This window comes from Cnephaeus nilssonii (genome assembly GCF_951640355.1).
Source record: "Cnephaeus nilssonii genome assembly, chromosome: 14".
In the NCBI taxonomy this organism is placed as follows: Eukaryota; Metazoa; Chordata; class Mammalia; order Chiroptera; family Vespertilionidae; genus Cnephaeus; species Cnephaeus nilssonii.
Genome location: NC_137085.1, coordinates 76,740,859 through 76,761,542, shown reverse-complemented (window position 1 = coordinate 76,761,542; position 20,684 = coordinate 76,740,859). Strand labels below are relative to the sequence as shown.

The 20,684-nt window shown below is 43.6% G+C and overlaps 1 protein-coding gene across 2 annotated transcripts in view; it reads left to right on the top strand.

Annotated features, from left to right (window-relative positions):
- The window catches only part of AUH (AU RNA binding methylglutaconyl-CoA hydratase), a 202,409-nt gene that overhangs the window by 39,777 nt on the left and 141,948 nt on the right, over window positions 1-20,684 (top strand). Inside the window, exon 4 of one of the 2 annotated variants that reach the window (XM_079791345.1) lies at window positions 7,963-8,049. The exons of the other annotated variant lie outside the window; for it this stretch is intronic. Within the exon in view, the coding sequence (XP_079647471.1) occupies window positions 7,963-8,049 (87 nt within the window). The remainder of the gene's footprint in view (window positions 1-7,962; window positions 8,050-20,684) is intronic. 2 annotated transcript variants of the gene reach the window in all.

Sequence of the window (20,684 nt, the reverse complement as noted above, 5' to 3'; positions counted from 1 at the left end):
TATATGAAAATATTAATTTTAATTAGGCCTCATTTATTAGTTATTGTTGAAGAATACAGTCTTTTACAGAGTTTTAATTTCTATTCTGAAATAGTGATATTCAAAACCAAAATCCTCTAAAACAGTAAATTCATTTATTGATTATTCTCTTAGGTCTCCTACCTCCCTAAAGTTACTCATTTTCCCCCCTTCCCTTTCAGCCCCCATCGAGTTTCTCTTCTATGTACATCTGTATTCCTGTGACATCTTGTTCATTTCTGAAAACTTAACGCTTATGAAGCTGTTCTTGCCTCAGATTTCTTGAGGATGGGAACTTCTCTTTTTCTTCTTTGAAAAATCATCTTTCATGTTCTCTGGACACAGCACATAATAGGGACTCAGCATGTATTTGCTAAAGTCAGTCTACCTTTAAACTGCCCTGATCACGGGTGTTTTTCAGGAGCTGTTTGTTGGGTGTGTTTGCAGTGTCTCTGAATTGTCTCAGACCACCCTCCTATTCACTGGTAGTGTCTCTGGTTCCTGACTTTGGTGCATTGTTTCTGTACCATTTTTCTAAGATATTAGAAAAACATAATTAAGCCCTATTAAACTGATCCCTATATGCATTGGAGGTTGGACAGAGTGATTTCTGACTTCCCATTTAAATCTATTATTTAGAATCAATAACCATATTTCACTTACATTTTTAAAATCAAATATTAGTTTAAAAAGTAAAGTAGGTCAAAATGTGTGAAATTTGTATAGAATGTATGAAAAAGTATATAAAGAGAGAAATCCGCTGTCATCCCACTCCCTCTACTCCATTGTTCCTCTAATAAAAATAACACTTTTTATCATATTCTTTATTCTTGTAGTATTTCACTAAACCGATGCATACACATACACATGAATATACAAGTGTGGATGCTGAGGAACTGTTGGCTGTGGTAATGTGAAGTGTGGAGGATGCATGTTGTCAGAGCGGTGCGTGAGGTGTCAGCCCCGGGGCCTCCTGCGCTGGACCTGTCTGCAAGTGAGGCTCTGGCTGGAGAGAGAGCTCCTTTCTCTGTCCGCAGTAACAGCTGTTACATAAAATTATAGTAAGTGAATGTACATACACAGTCAATAATTTGAAAAAAGTCGCCAAGTGTGTTAGTATAACCTTTTGGTTTAGGTAACTGAAATTGTGACATTAACTGGGCTTCTGAATTATTTGTTACAAACATTTGAGAGGAAAACATTTTTAGAATAAAACAATCTCATTGGGTAAGGCACATGCTATCTCTTTAACGAGTCCCTGTAGGTCAAGGACCCGATGAAGGGTGGTTTAGCTGGAGCTCCTCCCCCTGACTTGTAGGGCAGGGCTTTCTTTACTGTTCTGGTAATTTACCGTTTTGGAATGTGTTTTCTTTTTAGGCTCTAAAATCTCATGCACTTAAGCATCCTAATGGTCCTATGTTGATTGAGAAAATACATAATGTCAAAATACCATCTGGTTATAGTAGAATATTTAAATGAATTTTCTGTTATAAACTACAGTGATATCTAGATACAGAAAAAAAAGTACATCATAGTAATCATGACTGTGGACACTGTTTCCTGTAAGTGTGTGTTTTCAGATGCCATGCCATACCTAAGCATGACTCCAGGTTGGAAATCATTCTTGTATACTTTTTTTTGCCTGTACTTTTTTTTTCTTTCAAGATTTTTTTATTGATTTTTAGAGAGAAAGGAAGGGAGAGGGAGAGAGAAACATCCATGTGAGAAGGGGGTTGCCTCCTGTACGCCCCCTTCTGGGCATCAAGCCTGCAACCAGGGCCTGTGCCCTGACCTGGAATCAAGCCGCAACCCTGTGGTGCCTGGAGGACACCCAACCCACAGGGGCAGGGCTGCCTGCACTTCCTGTAGATACTGAGACGTGTCATTTTGATAACCAAAGCTCAGTGTGAAGCACTGGCTACATAGTTCACATGAGGTTGGCTTGAGTGTGTCATGTTCTGGAAATTTATTTACATATTCACTAAAATTTTTATCTTGTTTATTTTTATTTTATTTTATTGATTTCAGAGAGGAAGTTAGAAAGAGAGAGAGATAGAAACATCAATGATGAGAAAGAATCATGGATTGACTGCCTCCTGCATGCCCCTACTGGGGATCGAGCCCCCAACCTGGGCATGTGCCCTTGACCAGAATTGAACCTGGGACCCTTCAGTCCACAGGCCGACACTCTGTCCACTGAGCCAAATCAGCTAGGGCTATCTTGTTTTTTACACACACACACACACACACACACACACACGCACGCTCAAAGAAAATCTGAAATCTGCTATTTCAAAATGATTTTGTAGTAACATTTTTAATATGTTTCTATAATGAAATTATGAAAAAGTCCTTTTAGTGAGGTTACTGTATTGGTTGTAAACATGTAACCCTAGTCATCTATTTTTGTTCTTTTAGTGTTCTAAATGTAAGTAGAAAACATGTGGGTTGTTTTTACCATAAACTTTTTAAAGTGAAATTTTATGAGAAGTTACTGAGACTGAGAATTTTTTCCTTTGTAATTACTAAAATAGATTATAAACAATTCTTGGTAATTGACTCTTGTATATAGAACTCTAACTGGAGTGTTTCATTGAATTACACTGGTGTGGTTGGCTTTTTTTAAAAAGTAAAGGTAGTTTTGCTTCTGCTTTTGAATTCTAGTAAATTGTGTTCTGACAGAATTTCTCACTAAAATTGTCAACATGCTTGATTGAATGTTATGTGTATTGTTCAAATGGATACAGATGTCATGATGTGATTAGAAGTATAGGCGCTTCTGACTAATAAAGTTATCCAAAGTTGCTTCAGTATCTTAGGCTGTTATATTTATGAATTTGAATGTTAATCCCTTAGAGCAGCGATTTTCAACCTTTTTCTTGTCACGGCACACATAAACTATTACTAAAATTCGGTGGCACACAAAATTTATTGTTGGAGCCATATAGGCATGCAATTTCTTTGTGGGGAAGTTTTTAATTACATACTCAATTTCTTTTATATGTATTTGTGTTTTTAGATTTTCTGTTCTTTGTCACTTTTAATAAGTTGTGTTTTTCTGGGAATTTGTCCATTTCATGTAACTTTTCAAATTTATGGGGCCAAGTTTGTTAATATTTGCTTATTGTTTTGATGTTTGCAAAGTCCTTAGTATTATCCCTCCTGTTCATTCTCGGTTTTAGGATTTGTACCTTCTCTGATTTTACATGACGATCCATGCTAAAAGGTTTTCGTTTTTAGAGAATTAACTTATTTGATTTTTCTCTCTTGTTTTCTATTTTAAAATTTGTTTTCTATTTTAAAATTTTGTTTCTGTGTTTCTTTTCTTCAACGTTGGGATGGATTTTCTCCTGTTTCCTATTTCTCGAAGGGGTATCTGATCAGGAAATTTGCCTCCTTGCTTTGTCAGTTACTGTGTGTGAGAGGTCTGTTAAAGTCCACTGTGGTTGTAGAAGTGTCAGTTTTTCTTTCTGTTTCTGTCAGATTTTGCTTTATATATTTTGGTGCTGTCTTATTTTATGCATTCCAGTTTAGAATTCTAATGACTTTTTTAGTGGATCATTGTATTTATTATTGTAAAAGGACCCTCTAGCTTTAGTGATGCTTCTTGCCTTAGGTCCCTTTTGTCAGATATTAAGATGACTTTATAAGTTTCCTTTTGGTTAGTGTTTTCATGTTTTTTACCATTTTATTTTAGCCATTCTGAGCCCTTATATTTTAATGTATGTCTCTAGTAAGCAGTATAAAATAAGATTTTAAACTCTACTGTTAAAATCTTCTGCTTGAAGAATACCCTCTAGTGTTTTAGTGTGGGCCTGCTGATGACGTGTGTGTGTGTGTGTGTGTGTGTGTGTGTGTGTGTGTGTAAAATGTCTTATTTCATCTTCATTTCTGAAGGATTGTTACTGGAAAGGTGACTTGGCCCAGGCGGGTCTGCTTAGGGCTGGCCGGTGGTGTGTGGGAAAGACTTCACCACAGGAGTCCAGGTGGCTGTGAGGGACAGTTAGTACAGCTGGGACAGTGAAACAAGAAAGGGCTTAGCATAGAAGCAGCAACAGGAGAGCCAGGCTGGGCTGCCTTAGGTCCCTGGGAAGGCAGAGAAAAGGGGCCTTGGGAAGGGTTCAGGGGTGAGCCTGGGATGAGCTGCCAATGGTGGCAAGCCTCGTGGGGTCCTTTAGGGTTTAGGAGGCGCATGCCTGTGGGGGAAGGGGAGGGAGAAGGGGGTTTGGGGGGCTGCTCCTAGAGGAGACAATCTGGGTCCTTTGTCTCACAGGGGAACCTTAGGGGCGGTCTTGGGAGGGTTCCAGCAGAATATGCATCAGCTTTCCAGGTGGGCTCCTCCAGGGCCGTGGTCTCCCCTGATTGGTCAGTGCCGGGGCCGGGGATTGTCAGTCATCGCAGCTGGTCCTGGTGCCGCCCCCCTGGTTTTGCTGCTTTTCTGGGCCTGGAGCTGAAATACAGCTGAAGCCTAGATGTTACCTGTGGGGAGGGGACCTGGTGTGTCTGCTGTAAATCGCTGTCAGTGTGTTCAGCTCTCTGCCTCAGTTTCCCTGTTCCACCTGTCCTGGCTCACTGGCCTGTTGCAGGATGGGTATTAAGATTTTTCAAAAGTAGTCTCAGAGTCACAGTACAAATGTTTAACATTCCATAGAGAAAGGTAATTATTTCTAAAACTAGAGGCCCGGTGCACGAAATTCGTGCACTGTGTGTGTGTGTGTGTGTGTGTGTGTGTGTGTGTGTGTGTGGTTGTCCCTCAGCCCAGCTTGCACCCTCTTCAATCTGGGATCCCTTGGGGGATGTCCGACTGCCGGTTTAGGCCCAATCCATGTGGCAGTCCGACATCCCTCTCACAATCCAGGACTGCTGGCTCCTAACCGCTCACCTTCCTGCCTGCCTGATTGCCCCTAACCGCTTCTGCCTGCCAGTCTGATCACCCCCTAATCACTCTCCTGCCAGCCTGATCGACGCCTAACTGCTCCCCTGCCAGCCTGATGCCCCCAACTGCCCTCCCCTGCTGGCCCAATCGCCCCCAACTGCCCTCCCCTACCAGCCCGATCACCCCCAACTGCCCTCCCCTGCCAGCCAGGTCGCCTCCAACTGCCCTCCCCTACTGGCCCAGTTGCCCCTAACTTCCGTCCCCTGCTCGCCCAGTCGCCCCTAACTGCTCTCCCCTGCCAGCCCGGTCACCCCCAACTGTCTTCCCCTCCAGGCCCAGTTGTCCCCAACTGCCCTCCCCTGCAGGCCTGGTCACCCCCAACTACCCTCTCCTGCCGGCCTGGTTGCCCCTAACTGCCCTCTCCTGCTGGCCCAGTCACCCCTAATTGCCCTCCCCTGCTAGCCCGGTCGCTCTCAACTGCCCTCCCCTGCAGGCCTGGTTGCCCCCAACTGCCCTCCTCTGCAGGCTTGATCACCCCTAACTGCCCTCCCCTGCAGGCCTGGTCACCCCTAACTGCCCTCCCCTGCAGGCCCGGTCACCCCCAACTGCCCTCCTCTGCCAGCCTGGTCACCCCTAACTGCCCTCCCCTGCTGGCCTGATTTCCCACAACTGCCCTCCCCTGCCGGCCATCTTGTGGCGGCCATCTTGTGACCACATGGGGGCAGCCATCTTGTGCAAGGGCATGATGGTCAATTTGCATATCACCTCTTTATTATATAGGATAAACCCTAAATCCTGAAGTCCCACACCTGGTGGGTGGGTAAGCTGCACACAGTCACCAGAGGCTGTCGTCTTCAAACCTTTGAGTTGTGATTGGTGGGCAATGCTTGGGCCACAGGCGTCAGGACCATACCCTAGATCCCTGAGCTCCTGGCATGGCTCCAGGAGCCTCCTCTCCAAACCAGTGAGGTCTCCCAGCAGGCGGTGTGCCACAGAGTCAGCACTAGGTGCTGTGCTAGAGGGCACCTAATGGTAGGAACTTGGTGGGTTCCAGGGTGCAGTTCCTGGGGTTCCTTCAGGACTCATCCAGACTCCCTGTCTGTCCCCTCTGCAGTGCTTGCCTCCTCTTCCATCTACTCCTCTCTCCCAGAGAGCACTACATTTAGCTACTTTTATTAACCAATGTGTATTAGCCCAGTATACACTGAGCAACATTGTATATTCTCAATTTAAAATCATATTCTCAATGTTAAGGGGCAGTGAGTTGAACCATTATGTCTTTTAACAAATATATTCTACCTTAGATATTTTTTGGCTTTAATAACATTTTTCTTTCATGCTAAATTTTAATTCTTTATGGAAAAAGTAGAAGACATATATCAGGTATCCACAAACGTTTAACATATTGGGTACCCACCACTGAACTTATTAAGCAGTATGATATTACAGAGATTAAAGTCCTCGCTTTGTGCAGATTGCAGTCTCATCCCATCCCCCCAGAGATCACCATTTGAATTTGGCATTTATCAGTCCATGCATGTTTTATATGCCTAAATAGCATCCTTGTGTAAAATGGTCATTATCCTGTGTATCTTTTCTGTATATAATTATACTAGTAAGTGTAATTATAGATTCTTCAACATTTTTAGCTCTACCTATATTTATACTAATTCCTTCATTTACACTAGAATTCTTCATTCCATTATGTATTTTTTTCTATCTTATTAACAATCCTTTTGATCAATATTTAGGTTATTTCCAATTTTTTGCTCTTTTACATATGTTGCATTGAATGTTATTTTCTCATTTCCTTGGGCGTGTGTTTGAGAGATTTTCTAGGGTGTGTGAATATCCTCCTATATAATAAAAGGCTAATATGCAAATTGTCCCCTCGGGAGTTCGACCGACCAGGAGTTTGATCACTGGCTATGACGTGTGCTGACCACCAGGGTGCGGTGCAGAATGAAGGAAGGCCCTGGCCGGCAGGCGATAGCTGGGGGAAGGAAGGCCCCGATCGGCCCTGATTGCCGGCCAGGCCTAGGGACCCTGCCCATGCACGAATTATTGCACCAGGCCTCTACTGTGTGTGTGTGTGTGTGTGTGTGTGTGAGAGAGAGAGAGAGAGAGAGAGAGAGAGAGAGAGAGAGAGAGGGAGAGAGGGAGAGAGGGAGAGAGAGAGAACTGCAGTTCTCACTCTCATAGGAAGTATGTGGGTTCAGAATGTCCCAACCTCAGCTGCTTGGAGCTTGATATTATGTCTAGTCATGATTCATTTATAATGAGCTAATAAGTGACTAAGTAGCTGAGTGTATGCCTTCTGTGCTCTAATTTTATGTTTTCTATTTGCCTATTTATTTAAATGGGGACCTACCCTTCTCAAATAGTTTAATTTTATTAAAAAGAATGTCTATGTTGAGCCACAGAGTATGTGGTTCCTTAAAGAATTTTTTATGTTTATTTTTCTCTGTTTCAGAGTGATAAGCTCATAATTATGATATTGTCAGTTGGTTCATACGTGAAAGCCAGTGATTCTCAGACGTGATCGTAGTCACCAAGACAGGCTTCCAGGAAGAGATTTTTCTCTGTAGAAAGGCATACTGTGCCCTTCACTGGGTTGACATTTGCAGTGATGAGGCAAAAGCAGTAGTGGGTAAAACTGCCAACATCTTTGTAAGAACCAAGGAAGTGGCATCAATCTGTAGTTATTTGTGTTAACATTAATGGGTTTATTTGTATTATTAAATAAATAAATATTTTAAAAATTTGTAATTTCAGTTTCTAATAAACTATTGGTACATATAACCTAAACAAAATCTTTTCCTTTAAGAGTTTTAAGGGGACTTAAGATCACAGATTTTGAGAACCACTATTAAGTACACGGTAGATATATGAACAAACAAATACATTATTCTTCCTGATTCTTTGAGAAAGAAAATTTAGGTAATATAGTTCCTTTAACAGATAAATTCAGTTACTTTTAATGTTATGTATGAATTTAAAGTTTTCAATTTATTTCATTAAAATTTTGTTTATAACTAGATTATATTTGTAAATAAAACACTTTGCAGGTGCTGACCTTAAGGAAAGAGTCAAAATGAATTCTAGTGAAGTTGGCCCTTTTGTCTCAAAAATAAGAGCAGTGATTAATGAAATTGGTAAGTATAATTAAATTCTCCTTTAGCATGCTGAATCTGACCTGGAATGTCAGACATAAAAAGTTATACACTGTCTTTATATGTAAAAATTGTCCAAAACACTTATATAATTAGAAAATCATGACCTAAAACTGATTTTTGTAAAATAACACGTAATATATTTGACTTGAAAATTTGTGAAGAAAGTTTTATAATTAAAGAGGCCTCCTATGTATGATGACATGGCATATGAAGATAATTATTACAAAACAAAGAGAGTAATTTGGCATTAGCCTTTGACTTAAAGTACCTATAGTTCTTAAGTAATTTCATACACAAATGTGTTTATAGATTTGGAATTTTTTTGTTTTTTACATAAATAGGATTGTATTATTTCCTTAGAATTACAGACTTTTGTATAATATTTACATCTCAGTACATATCAACCTACTTTATTACTAGTACTTTTTAATATACTGCTAAATAGTAATCCATAGCATAGTCTCATCCATATTTTAAAATTATTTCTTTTAAACATTGTTCATTAATGAATATTTGTATTTTTTTGTTATTTATAAACAAGCAGTGAATATCTTTTTATCAAGTCTTTCAGAACATTAATATGTGTATTTATAGGATGGATTCCTAAACATGGAATTACAGTCCTAAGTATAATGTGTTCATTGTACATTTTAATAAATACTGCCAGATTATATTTTTAAAAGGTTGCAATCATTTGTATTTCCATTAATTATATGACAGTACCTGTTTCCTCATATTCCTGTCAGCATTTAATGTTGCTATTTAAAAAAATTTTCAAGGTTAAAAAACAAACATCTTAGCAGTTTAATTTGCATTTCCCCAGATATTGTGTCATGTTTTATCTTAAACTGCCTTTTCACGTCCTTCTTCTCCTTTTTATAGCATTGTGTAATAATTATTTATTTATATAGCCTTGGTCCTGTATCTTTTTTCTCTTCCTCAAATTTATTCCTAGCTATTTTATACCTTTGAATTGGATCTTTCCCTTCCCATTTCTGTTGAAGTCTGGTTATTGTACGTCTGCAGGAATGTTACTAAATTTTATGTGCTTATCTTAGATGCCAACCTCCTAATTACTTGCACTAGTCATTATTATTTCTCAATTAATTTTCTTGTATTTTCCAGATAAAGGCTTATTATTTATAAATAATGTAATTTTGGTGTTCTTTTCTCAACATTTTCATCTTATATATCTTTCATATATTTTTACATTGTCTAAGGTCATTGGTATAATATTCAGTTGTTGAAGTGAGCATGTTTATCCTTATCTTTATTTGACTTTGATGAATACTTTTAACATTTTTCCAACAATTTATCTAGTTCTCCTTTTTTCTATTTCAGCTGCCCTGGTCTTATATTACTAGAATAAAGCCTACCTGGTCATTGTGGTTAGCAGTCATAGTGGTTTTTACTGTATTATTCTGGATTCAGTTTTATATGTGTTGGTATAATCATAAATGAGATTGACCTTCTGATTTGGTTTTTGTGTTACCTTTTCTGGCTGGGTCAAGACTATGCACAGCCCTCATTGCAGGAGGTGGTAAGCTGCCCATCTCTCTCTGTGCTGCACTGGGCATCATCTGTTAATTGAAGGGTCAGTGGAATGTGACGTCTTTTGGAGTTTTGTGTGGCTTTGTTATTCTTGTTTACTTTAAAAATTTATTTTATTTTTTCTATCACCTTTTATCCCCTCTAGCCCCTCTTCCACCCCCACCCACTCCCCCCTTCCCCTGCAATCACCACGCTCAGTTTTAAAATACGTGTGTTTTGATTTCTGGAATGGTGGTTGTCACCGTACTGTCTCTTTTCATCCTTTGCTAGTGTCAGCAGAGGCTCTTCTCTGCTTCTCTCTCCAGCTTCACCCTCACGGTTAGAGCCTTCTGAGGGGGAGTGTGGCTGGGTTTCCATATTGGTCAGAGAGCTTGGTGTTGGAAGTAAAAGTCAAAGCTGTCTGACTTCACACGTGCTAGGAGGAGTGGCTAAGCCTGGTCTGATTGTAAACACTACCTTGATGTTTCTTCAAAGCCTCTTTCTATTTTATTAATCTGAAATTGGGATTTTTCTGGGACTTTTTAAATGAAGAACTGTTCTGTTTATGCAGTGACATTTTCTTTTCTCTGATTACAGCTATAGCATTTTTGTTGTGGATCCTGTCTACCTTTGTCAATTCCATGAGTTCCTTAATATTTTTTGATGGTAGTTTTCATTGCAACATTACAATAGACCTGAAATGTTTAAGTTGCCTTTGTAGTGGTTTAGTGCAATTTTGAGGGGCAGGTAGAAACTGAGTGTCTCGATCTAATCTGCTCATCCTGTATAATAAAAGCCTAATATGCTAAGTGTCCGACTGTTCGTTCAACCGTTCGACCAGTCGCTATGACGCACACTGACCACCAGGGGGCAGATGCTCTGACTGGTAGGTTAGCTTGCTGCTGAGGTGTGGCTGATTGGGACTGGGTGAGATGGGCTGGACACGCCCTGGAGCCCTCCCATGGTCCCTCCCCATCCGGCCAGCCGGCCCCAATCGGCTCTGGGACTGGTCGAGATGGCCCCTATTGGCCCCAATCGGCCCCTGTCGGCCTCGATCAGGACTGGGCGAGACGAGCTGGACGTGCATACCCTGGACGAATCCGTGCACCCGGCCTCTAGTTTAATATATGGAACCAGGGCAGGCAGACTTCTTAAAGGGATGGATAGTAAATATATGTGGCTTTGAGGGCCATTATGGTCTCTGTCACAGCGACTCAACCTTCTTTTCTTTTAAAGACTCTTTTTCTTTTTTGTTAATCCTCACCTGAGGATATTTTTCCATTGATTTTTAGAGAGAGTGGAAAGGATGGGGAAAGACACACAGAGAGAGAAACATGGATGTGAGAGAGACACACATCAATTGGTTACCTCCCGTACGCGCCCAACCGGGGCCGGGATTCGAACCTGCAGCTGAGGTACTTGCCCTTGACCGGAATTGAACCCGGAACCCTTCAGTCCCTGGGCCCACACTCTATCCACTAACCAGCTAGAACAAAGACTTCCTTTTTCTTTTCTTTTTTTAAAATATATTTTTATTGATTTCAGAGGGAGGGAGAGGGAGAGAAGGATAGAAACATCAATGATGAGAGAGAATCATGGATTGGCTGCCTCCTGAATGCCCCGCACTGGGGATTGAGCCCGCAACCCAGGCATGTGCCCTGGGGTGGAATCGAACCCAGGACCCTTCAGTCCGCAGGCTGACGCTCTATCCACTGAGCCAAACCAGCTAGGGCAAGACTTTATTTTTCTATAGCATTTTAGTTCATATCAAAATGGAGAAGAGGATACAAAGATTCTGCATATACCCTCTGCTTTCACATATGCATATCCTCCCTATTATAACACCCTCCCTCCAGAGTGATGCGTTTGCTACAACTGATGAACCTACACTGACACATTATAATCACCCCACGTACATAGTTTACTTTTAGTGTTGGACATTCTGTGGGTTTGAATAAATGCAAAATGAAATGTGTCAGTCATTACATCGTCATACAGTGTTTTTATTGGCCTGAAGTCCTTTGTGCGTGGCCTTGTTATCTGTTCCCTCTCCAGCAGCCACTCTTTACTGTCTCCGTTTTGCATTTTTAGGACATTATGTAGTTGGATCATACAGTTTATAGCTTTTTCAAATTAGTTTCATGAAACTTTCAAATTGGTTTCATTATATTTTTCTCCATGTTTTTTCATGACTGGACACTTTACTTTTAGTGCTGAGTAATATTTCACTGTTTGGATGTGCCACAGTTTACTTATCCATTCACCTACCAAAGGATGTCTAGATTGCTCCCACGAATTGGCAGTTATGAATAAAACTGTTATAAACATTGTGTGTAGGTTTTGGTATGGACATAAATTTTCAGTTCCTTTGTGTAAATACCAAGGAGCAAAATTGTTGGATCGTGATGTTGCTGGTGAAAATGGGGCCCTTGGCGTGTCACAAGACATTTTTGGGGACCCACAAGCGAGGATGAGGTCTGGTGGTAAGATTTGGGTGGGAGTCGAAGGCTGCCCCCAGGTTCCCAATGTCTCATATCTGTCCGTCGTCGTGAAGAGTCCAGCCTTGTCTTCATCAGGCCCAAAGGCCAGTGTCCAAAAGCTCTGGGCCACACCCAAGCCCAGGTCAGTGTAGTCCAGGCCTGGCCCATCGGCCATGTAGTCTGCTCCTGCCGTGCTTCAGCTGGTGCTGGGTCCAGGCCCACTTGGAGCCTGCAGGCTGGCTGGGCCCCAAGGGGCTGCTAGGCCCACATGGCTGCCATGGAGGGACACCAGCGGGCTGTACAGGATGAGCAGGTGTTAACAAAGAGGTAGAGAAGGGAGGAAGAGGGAGGGAGGGGAGCAGGACGGGGAGAGAAAGAGAGAAAGAAAGAGCTTTGTTAAGCTGGGATTATATAATCTTGGACTTGGGAAAGACCAGGTACTTCTTTAAACTAACCAGTCAGTTTTTCAACCTTTCAGAGGCTGGTTGTTGGGCCCTCCCCCTAACCAATCCATTTCCTGGATCTTCCAGGGTTCTGTGTACCTTATCCAATCCGATCCTTTTCCCAGGCTAGGCCCCGCCCCTTGTGGTCACCCTCTTAGTTCCTACTGCCCATGCTTCGTAGTACATGCTCCTCTCTCTCTGCCATCTTGGCTTCTGTGCGTGTGCCCAGCAGAGGGATTTCTCTTTCATTGTTTTCTCTCTCCCTTGGTAATCCTGGGTAATTGTAATGAGCCTTCCTCCAGGGATTGGGCCCCAGGACAGCGGTGGCGGTCCCCTGGGGAGCCTGTGAAGCGGTAGCATCCTAGTGAAGCAGATGCAGTGATTGGATTCAGGTCCCAGTTTATTCAGCTTCTTAATGTCTATTCCCTTTGCTCCCCTCCTTTACTAATATCAAGCTGCCTACGCTAACAGAATGTTAAGAGTTTGTTTGGCTTTGTAAAATCACTGCCTGTCCTCCAAGCTGGATGGACCACTTTGCAGTAATGAGTGAGACTTACTCTTGCTCCACTTCCTCATAAGCATTTGGTGTTGTCAGTGTTCCAGACTCAACCAGGGTCTAAAAATATTAAATGGAAAAGTCCAGAAATAAGCAAGTTATAAATTTTAAATTGCAGCATTCTGAGTAGCTGATGAAATCTTTCACTGCCCTGTTCTGTCCCACCTGGGATAGGAATCACCCAGCCTGAAGCTGTGTAGGGTCTCTGCCCATTAGTCTCTCAATGGCTGGCTTGGTTATGTCATGGCATTGCTATGTTTGTGTTCAGGTAACCCTATAATTGCCTAACACCAAGTTGCTATGCCATTCACCTCACTTCCTCTTATCACATAGGCACTGTATCATCTCACATCATCACAAGAAGAGTGAGTACAGTAAAGAAGATATTTTCAGAGAGACCACATTCACATAACTTTTATTATAGTATCCTATATAATAAAAGCCTAATATGCAAATTGTCCCCTCCACCGGGAGTTTGACCAGGAGTTCGACCGCTCACTATGACGTGTGCTGACCACCAGGGGGCAGCGCGGAACATGGCGGGCGTCAGTGACGCGGCGCTGGCAGTGGGAGGCAGTGGTGGCGCTGCCGTCTCCAATGGGCCCCAATGAGAGTGGGACCATGGTGGGATGGTGGAGCAAGTGAGCGGGCGGCGCCAGGCCAAGGCAGGTGTGAATGGGGCCCGATTGCCCCGCTGATCACCCCACAGACGGCGACCAGCAGCAGTGGCGGGGGGCGGCGGCCCAATCATCCGCTGATGGTCCCGCAGACAGCTACCAGTACATTATAGAGAAAGGGCAAATAGCAATATTAAAATATTCCTAATTATTTTCCTTTCAATGTGCACAAATCTGTGCACTGGGCCACTAGTATTGTTATAATTGTTTTATCATTTTTATTGTTAATCTCTTACTGTGTATAATTTATAAGTTAAACTTTATGATAGGTATGTATGTATAGGAAAAACCATAGTATATATGTATATATATCCTATCTAGTAAAGAGGGAATATGCTAATTGACCCTCATGCTGTCACAAAGATGGCGGCACCCACAGCCAATAAGGAGGGAATATGCTAATTGACTGCCCCGCCCTCAAAGATGGCAGAGCCCACAACCAATAAGGAAGGGATATGCTAATTGACTGCCCCACCCTAAAAAATGGTGGCGCCCACAGCCAATAAGGAAGGGATATGCTAATTGACTGTCCCACCCTCAAATATGGCGTCGCTCACAGCCAATAAGGAGGGGATATGCTAATTGACTGCTTTGCCCTCAAAGATGGTGGTGCCCACAGCCAATAAGGAGGGGACATGCTAATTGACTGCCCTGTCCTCAGAGATGGCGGTGCCCACAGCCAATAAGGAGGGAATATGCTAATTGACTGCCCCGCCCTCAAAGATGGCGGCACCCACAGCCACAAGATGGCGGTGCCCAGTCCCCTCAGCCCTGCCAGGGCGCCTGCCTCTGAAGTCCCCCAGTTCCCTCAGCCTCCCAGCTGCCTAGGGCTGGCCCAAGGTGCAGGCAAACCTCAGATGGCTCAGTAACCAGGGCCGGCTGAGGCTTGCGCTGCCGGCAGTGGAAGCAGCAGCGGTGTGATGGGACATTGCCTTCCCCTGATTGCTGGGTCACCTCCTGCCCCTGAGGGCTCCTGGACTGTGAGAGGAGGCAGGCCGGGCTGAGGGACCCCCCCCCCCTCCAGTGCATGAATTTTCACACACCGGGACTCCAGTCTATATGTATAAAAGCCTAAGCGACTGGAATGACTGGAATGTATGTTTGACGCACACTAACCACTAAGGGGCAGACGCTCAATGCAGGAGATGCCCCCGGTGGTTAGTGTGCTCCCACAGCCAACCTCCTGTGGCCGGCCAGCCTCCTGCAGCCCCTCCCCCGGCTGGCTGCCCCAATCGGCCGCAATCGGGGCCGGCTGGCCAACCTTCCGCAGTCCCTCCCCCTAGCCGGCTGGCCCTGATCCGTCCCAATTGGGGCCAGCTGGCCAACCTCCTGCGGTCCCTCCCCCCTGGCCAGTCCCTCCCCACAGCTGGCTGGCCAACCTCCCACGGTCCCTCCCCTATCCCTCCCCCAGGCCGGCTGGCCCCAATTGGCCTGGCCTTGATTGACCCGGCCCTGATTGGGACTAGGCGAGATGGCCCTAATCAGCCCCGATTACCGACCAGGCCTAGGGACCCCACCTGTGCTTGAATCCGTGTACTGGGCCTCTAGCCCTATATAATAAAAGGCTAATATGCAAATGACAACGTCAGAACAACTGATCAACTGAACAACTGGTTGCTATGACATGTGCTGACCACTAGGGGGCGTGTGCGGAACATGGTGGGCGTCTGCTGCAGCAGGATGGTGGAGCAGGTGAGTTGGGGCGCCAGACTAAGGCAGGGTGCCAGTTGCTGTCATCGGGGCGAGCCTCTAGTGGTTACTGAAAATTCTTCGCTCCCGCACTCTGCAGTCCCGCCCAGCGCTTACACCTGCTGCTGGCGCCGATCCTGCTCGCATCCGCAACCGGCCCTGGAGCTGCCGCTCACACGTGCTGCCAGCGCCCGGTGCCGGTCCGATTGCTCAGCACCGTCAGCAGGTGCGAGTGGCGGCTGCCAGCCCTGATCGCCCCTGAGGGCTTCTCCACCTCCCTCTGCTCCTGAGAGGTAATCGGGGCAGCAGCCGCCACTCACACCCACTGCTGGTGCTGGCCCCAATAGCTCCGCACCATCAGCGAATGCGAGCAGGGCCAGCGCTGTCAGCGCATGGGGGCAGCGGCGGGAGCGGGGCTGCTGGCAGACGGGACCAGGGCCGTGGCGGGAGGGGCTGGGCGGGGGCGCAGAGGATGGGCCGACCTGCCCCTGTGCCCACTGCAGCCTCACGGCCCACAGTTCCTTTCAAGGTGCACAAATTTATGCACGGGGCCCCTAGTATATATATATTATGGTTCAGTACTCATTGGCATTTTGAGACATCCACTGAAAATACTGTGAAAATCTTTAGGCCAATAAATGTGAAATTTCTGTCTCAAGAGCAGAGTCTGGAATACTCATGTAAACAGTGAAGAACCTGAATCAGTAGTTAAAAGTTTTTTCACAGAGAAAGCACGAGGCCCAGTTTTTATATGTTAGGCGATTTACATTTCAGGCATTTTACCTGCCTGCAAGGCTCAGGTCTTTACAGTGGGATGTTAACTCTCCCACAGAGCATTAGAGTGAGAGTTCATTTCTAAGATCATGATTTCAGACTGTATAATTATCATATGTAAACATGACAAAAACAATTGAAGAAATGAATGAGGAAAGTCAGTCTTGCTTGTGAATATAGATAAAATCCAGTAGGTTTTAAAAAAGATTACATTGGATTTTCCCAGGAATACAAGTGGGAGGGCAAGGTTTCCATTTGAAATATTAAATTTAATTTGTGCTTTTAGCCAATTAAAATAAAATCATGTTTTTCTCAATAGATTAATAAAAAAGAATTTTATAGATGTCCAGTCTATTCACAGAAAAAGCTCAAGGCAGACTAGAAATATAGAAGGAAATTTCTTTATCGTGATGAAAGGTATCTGTTTCTTAGTAGTAAAATATTAAAATAGTCTCCTAAAGTCAGGAAAAAGACAAGAGTCCCACTAGCTTCACTCTGTTCCACATTGTTCTGAAAGTGCTGTGCTTTGTGGAAAGGCAAGAAATAGAAATAAAGGAATGATTGAAAAAGGAGAAATAAAACACTGTCCTTCACAAGTGGTATGATTGTCTTAAGTGAAAATCGAAGACATAAAAAAGAATTAAGTGGAGACACATTGTCTTCTTGACATTTAATTTTTTTTTATGTCTTAACCTTTTGCACTCGGATGTCGAGTGTGACTCGACACGGTTAGCATTAGAATAAAGGAATCGAGAAAAAAGCAAGCGAGTGCAAAGGGTTAAAATAAAATTTCATAATTTTTCCATCTAGCTTGCATATATTTCAAAATCCACTTTTGTTCCTACTATAAATAGTACCGTATTTTCCGGCGTATAAGACGACTGGGCGTATAGAAGATTTTCCTGGGTTAAAAAGTCGTCTTATATGCCGGAAAATACGGTACCTTTTTGGTTGATGTCTTTGTCTGTTACTAGTATAAAGAAAGGCAATTGATTATTTTTAAATGTGTGTCATATCCAGCTATCTTGTGACCTTCATTATTTCTAATAATTTGTTGATCCTCTTAGATTTTCACAAATGATACAATGTACAGAATCAATGTAATTATACTTAAATTCTCAGCATTAATTTTGTAAAGAATTTGAACATAAAGAGGCTCCACAATGGCCAAGCCTGCCAAAGAAGAAGAAAATGAAGGGCTTGTCTTATCAGCACTCAAGACTTATTAATTACGATGGTATATTATTGGCTGTTGGGTAGAAATGGGTCAGTAGAGTGGAATGCAGAGCCCAGAACAGATCCACATGAGTAGAGGAACTGCACAGGAGAGGGGGTGCATTGCGACTCGCTGGGGGGCAGCAAAGACTTGACTGTTTATGAAGTAAAACAAACTTATGTCCTTGATGGAGTGAGAAATTTCTTAAACACAAAATACAGCACTTACAAGGAAAGCTTGAAAATTCTACTAAGTTTAAATTAAGAACATTTGTTCATTGAAGACACTGTCAAGAAAGTAGAAAGAAAAGCCACAAACTGGGGAAAAAAAACAGCTGCCAAAAGATTCATGTACATCTACTGTCATTGTAAGAAACGTCTAGTCTAAACCTGTAGAGAATTTTTATGAGTTTATTTGAGGCAAATTGACAATTGCCTGGAAGCAAAATCTCAGCAGATTTAGAAATGCTTTGCAGAATGGCAGCTTTACCACTTATTTTATATTTCAGAATCACAGGGGAAGTCATAGGGTTACATGTACTCCGCTGATGATAGCTTAGGGAGCTGGGAGAAAGCCAAGTGGGAAACCCTCTGAGACTGGATGAAGAGTGAACCCGAGAGCAAACACTTGGTTGACATTGGTGGGCACAGGGTAGCTGACAAGGACCATTTACAGCACCTGGACTTGGTACCTGGGGAACAGGGTAACAATGAGGTTGTCCCATGGTCTCCTGCTCTGGTGGGAGATTGTGCACTGAGGGGGTGGAGAAGGGGATTACTCTGACATTCCAAAGGTATGTTATGTTATGGTAGATGCAGAAAGAGAACAAAGACTGACCTTTGTCAAGGAAGGTACAGGCCTAGGACCTGACTGCCCACCATGGCTCGCTTCTAGTTAGGAGGTTTTAAGTTCAGACCATCCTATGTGGTTACTTTAGGTCTGAATTTGTAAGGCTGCCACACCGGCCTCCCCTGAGCTCATCAGGTTTAGTATGTGGACCCACTTTCATTCACTCTACATTCATACATGAATCAGTACATACAATCATACATGTAATCTGGAAGTCAATAAGACAACACAAAAGAAAAATATTTTTCATACTAGAGGAAGGGAAAGAAGAAATAAACATGTGAAAAGATGATCTTTAGTAGTAGAAATGCAAATGAAGATCACAGTGGGATGCTATTTCTCATTTTCAGATTGGCCAAACATTCTTACGCCTGATATTACCAACAGTTAGTGAGCAAGTGGATCACCAGGAAGTTTATACACTTCTAAGGGGAATATAAATTGGTGTCACTGCTTAGGAAAACAAATGTCTTAACATAGTTGAACATTGTCATTCCATAAGACTAGATCGCTCACTTTTTTAGCATTTTTGGAGAGGGGTGACTTGAAGACTGTTTTTTCTAGACTCAGACTAAGAAACATCTGCAGTTTGGCCCAATAAACACCCAGAGGTGGGTGGGTATCAAAGGTTCAAATCCCATTTTATTTTTTAAAAACTAGAGGCCCGGTGCATGAAATTCGTGCATGGAGGGGGGGTTCCCTCAGCCTAGCCTGCACTCTCTCCAATTGGGGACCCCTTGGGGGATGTCTGACTGTCGGTTTAGGCTCGATCCCACAGGCAGTCGGACATCCCTCTCGCAATCTGGGACCGCTGGCTCCTAACTGCTCACCTGCCTGCCTGCCTGCCTGATCGCCCCTAACTGCCCTCCCCTGCTGGCCTGGTTGCCCCTAACTGCCTCTGCCTGCCTGCCTGATCACCGCTAATTGCCCTCCCCTGCTAGCCTGATTGCCCCCAACTGCCCTCCCCTGCTGGCCTGATCTCGCCCCCAACTGCCCTCCCCTCTCGGCCTGGCATGATCTGGCCCCAATGGCCCTCTCCTGCTGGCCTGATCTCACCCGCAATTGCCCTCCTCTGCTGGCCAATTTGGTTCTGATTGGTTGGTTTCTATGCCAGTCAGCATCAAAAGCTCTGCCTCCTAGGCAGCCATTGGCTCCCCACAGCACCTGGATTTGGTTCTGATTGGTCAGTTTCAATGCCAGTCAACATCAAAAGCTCTGCCTCCTAGGCAGCCATTGGCTTCCCATAGCATCCAGATTTGGTTCTGATTGGTCAGTACCTATGCCAGTCAGTGTCTCTGGGCCTATTAACGGGGCCTGATCAGAAAGGCATCTGTTTCTTAGTAGTAAAATATTAAAATAGTCTCCTAAAGTCAGGAAAAAGACAAGAGTCCCACTAGCTTCACTCTGTTCCACATTGTTCTGATCAGCAGCCCCTGGAGAGAAATGGAGGCGCGGCTGCTGGCCAGACTGGGAGAGAAAGAGAGAAGCAAGTGCTGATCAAAAGCTGCCTCAGAGGCTACGGATCAGTCCCTGCTTCTCTCTTCAGGCCTCTCTCTGGCCCTGATTCACAGCGCCCTCAGCAGTCAGTGCTGGGGCACCCGGCCTGCAGTGGAGGCAGTCAGCGCTGACTTCTGGTTGGTTGAGCCTTGGTCGTTACTGGTCGTTACGACCCAGGGTTTTTATATATTAGGATTTCTGATTTTGAACTTTGATTGGATCACTTCTTTGAATGGATTGCTACTTGGAGTTTGAAACTACACTATTCTATAGGCATTTTGTACATGTCCTAAGGAAACTTAGACCAGGATATAAAAAAAAAAAAGACTTACAGTGGCAATGTTGTTAATAGTAAAAAGCTGAAAACAACAAAGTGCCAATGACAGGAGAATAGGTAACTTTCAAATACGTTTGTGAAGTTGTTTTGTAAAAAAAAACTGCAAGTAAATGGATAACTGACACATATAACAACATGGCTAAGTCTTTGAAACATGCTGAATTAAAACTATAATTTTTTTTATGAAACTAAAAGCATGAAAAGCAGTATGTAGTTTAGAGATGTGTACGTGTATAATGAAATCACATGCATTCAGGAAAAGTATACAAACTTCACGTTCCTGATTACCTGTGGGTTTGGAAGGCAGGTGGATGAACAGGTGAAGAGCACATGAGTGGGTTTTAGTTCTGACTTAGTTCTTAGTTTGGTGATTTTAAGGGAGTTTGTTATTGTTATGTTGCATTAGACGTATATGCTACATATGTTTTTTAAAAAATATGTTTTTATTGATTTTAGAGAGTGAGGAAGGAGGAAAGAGAGAAAGAGAGAGAGAGAAAGACAGAGGGAGAAACATCCATCAGTTGCCTCCCAGGAATCAAACCTGCAACCTAGGTATGTGCCCTGAC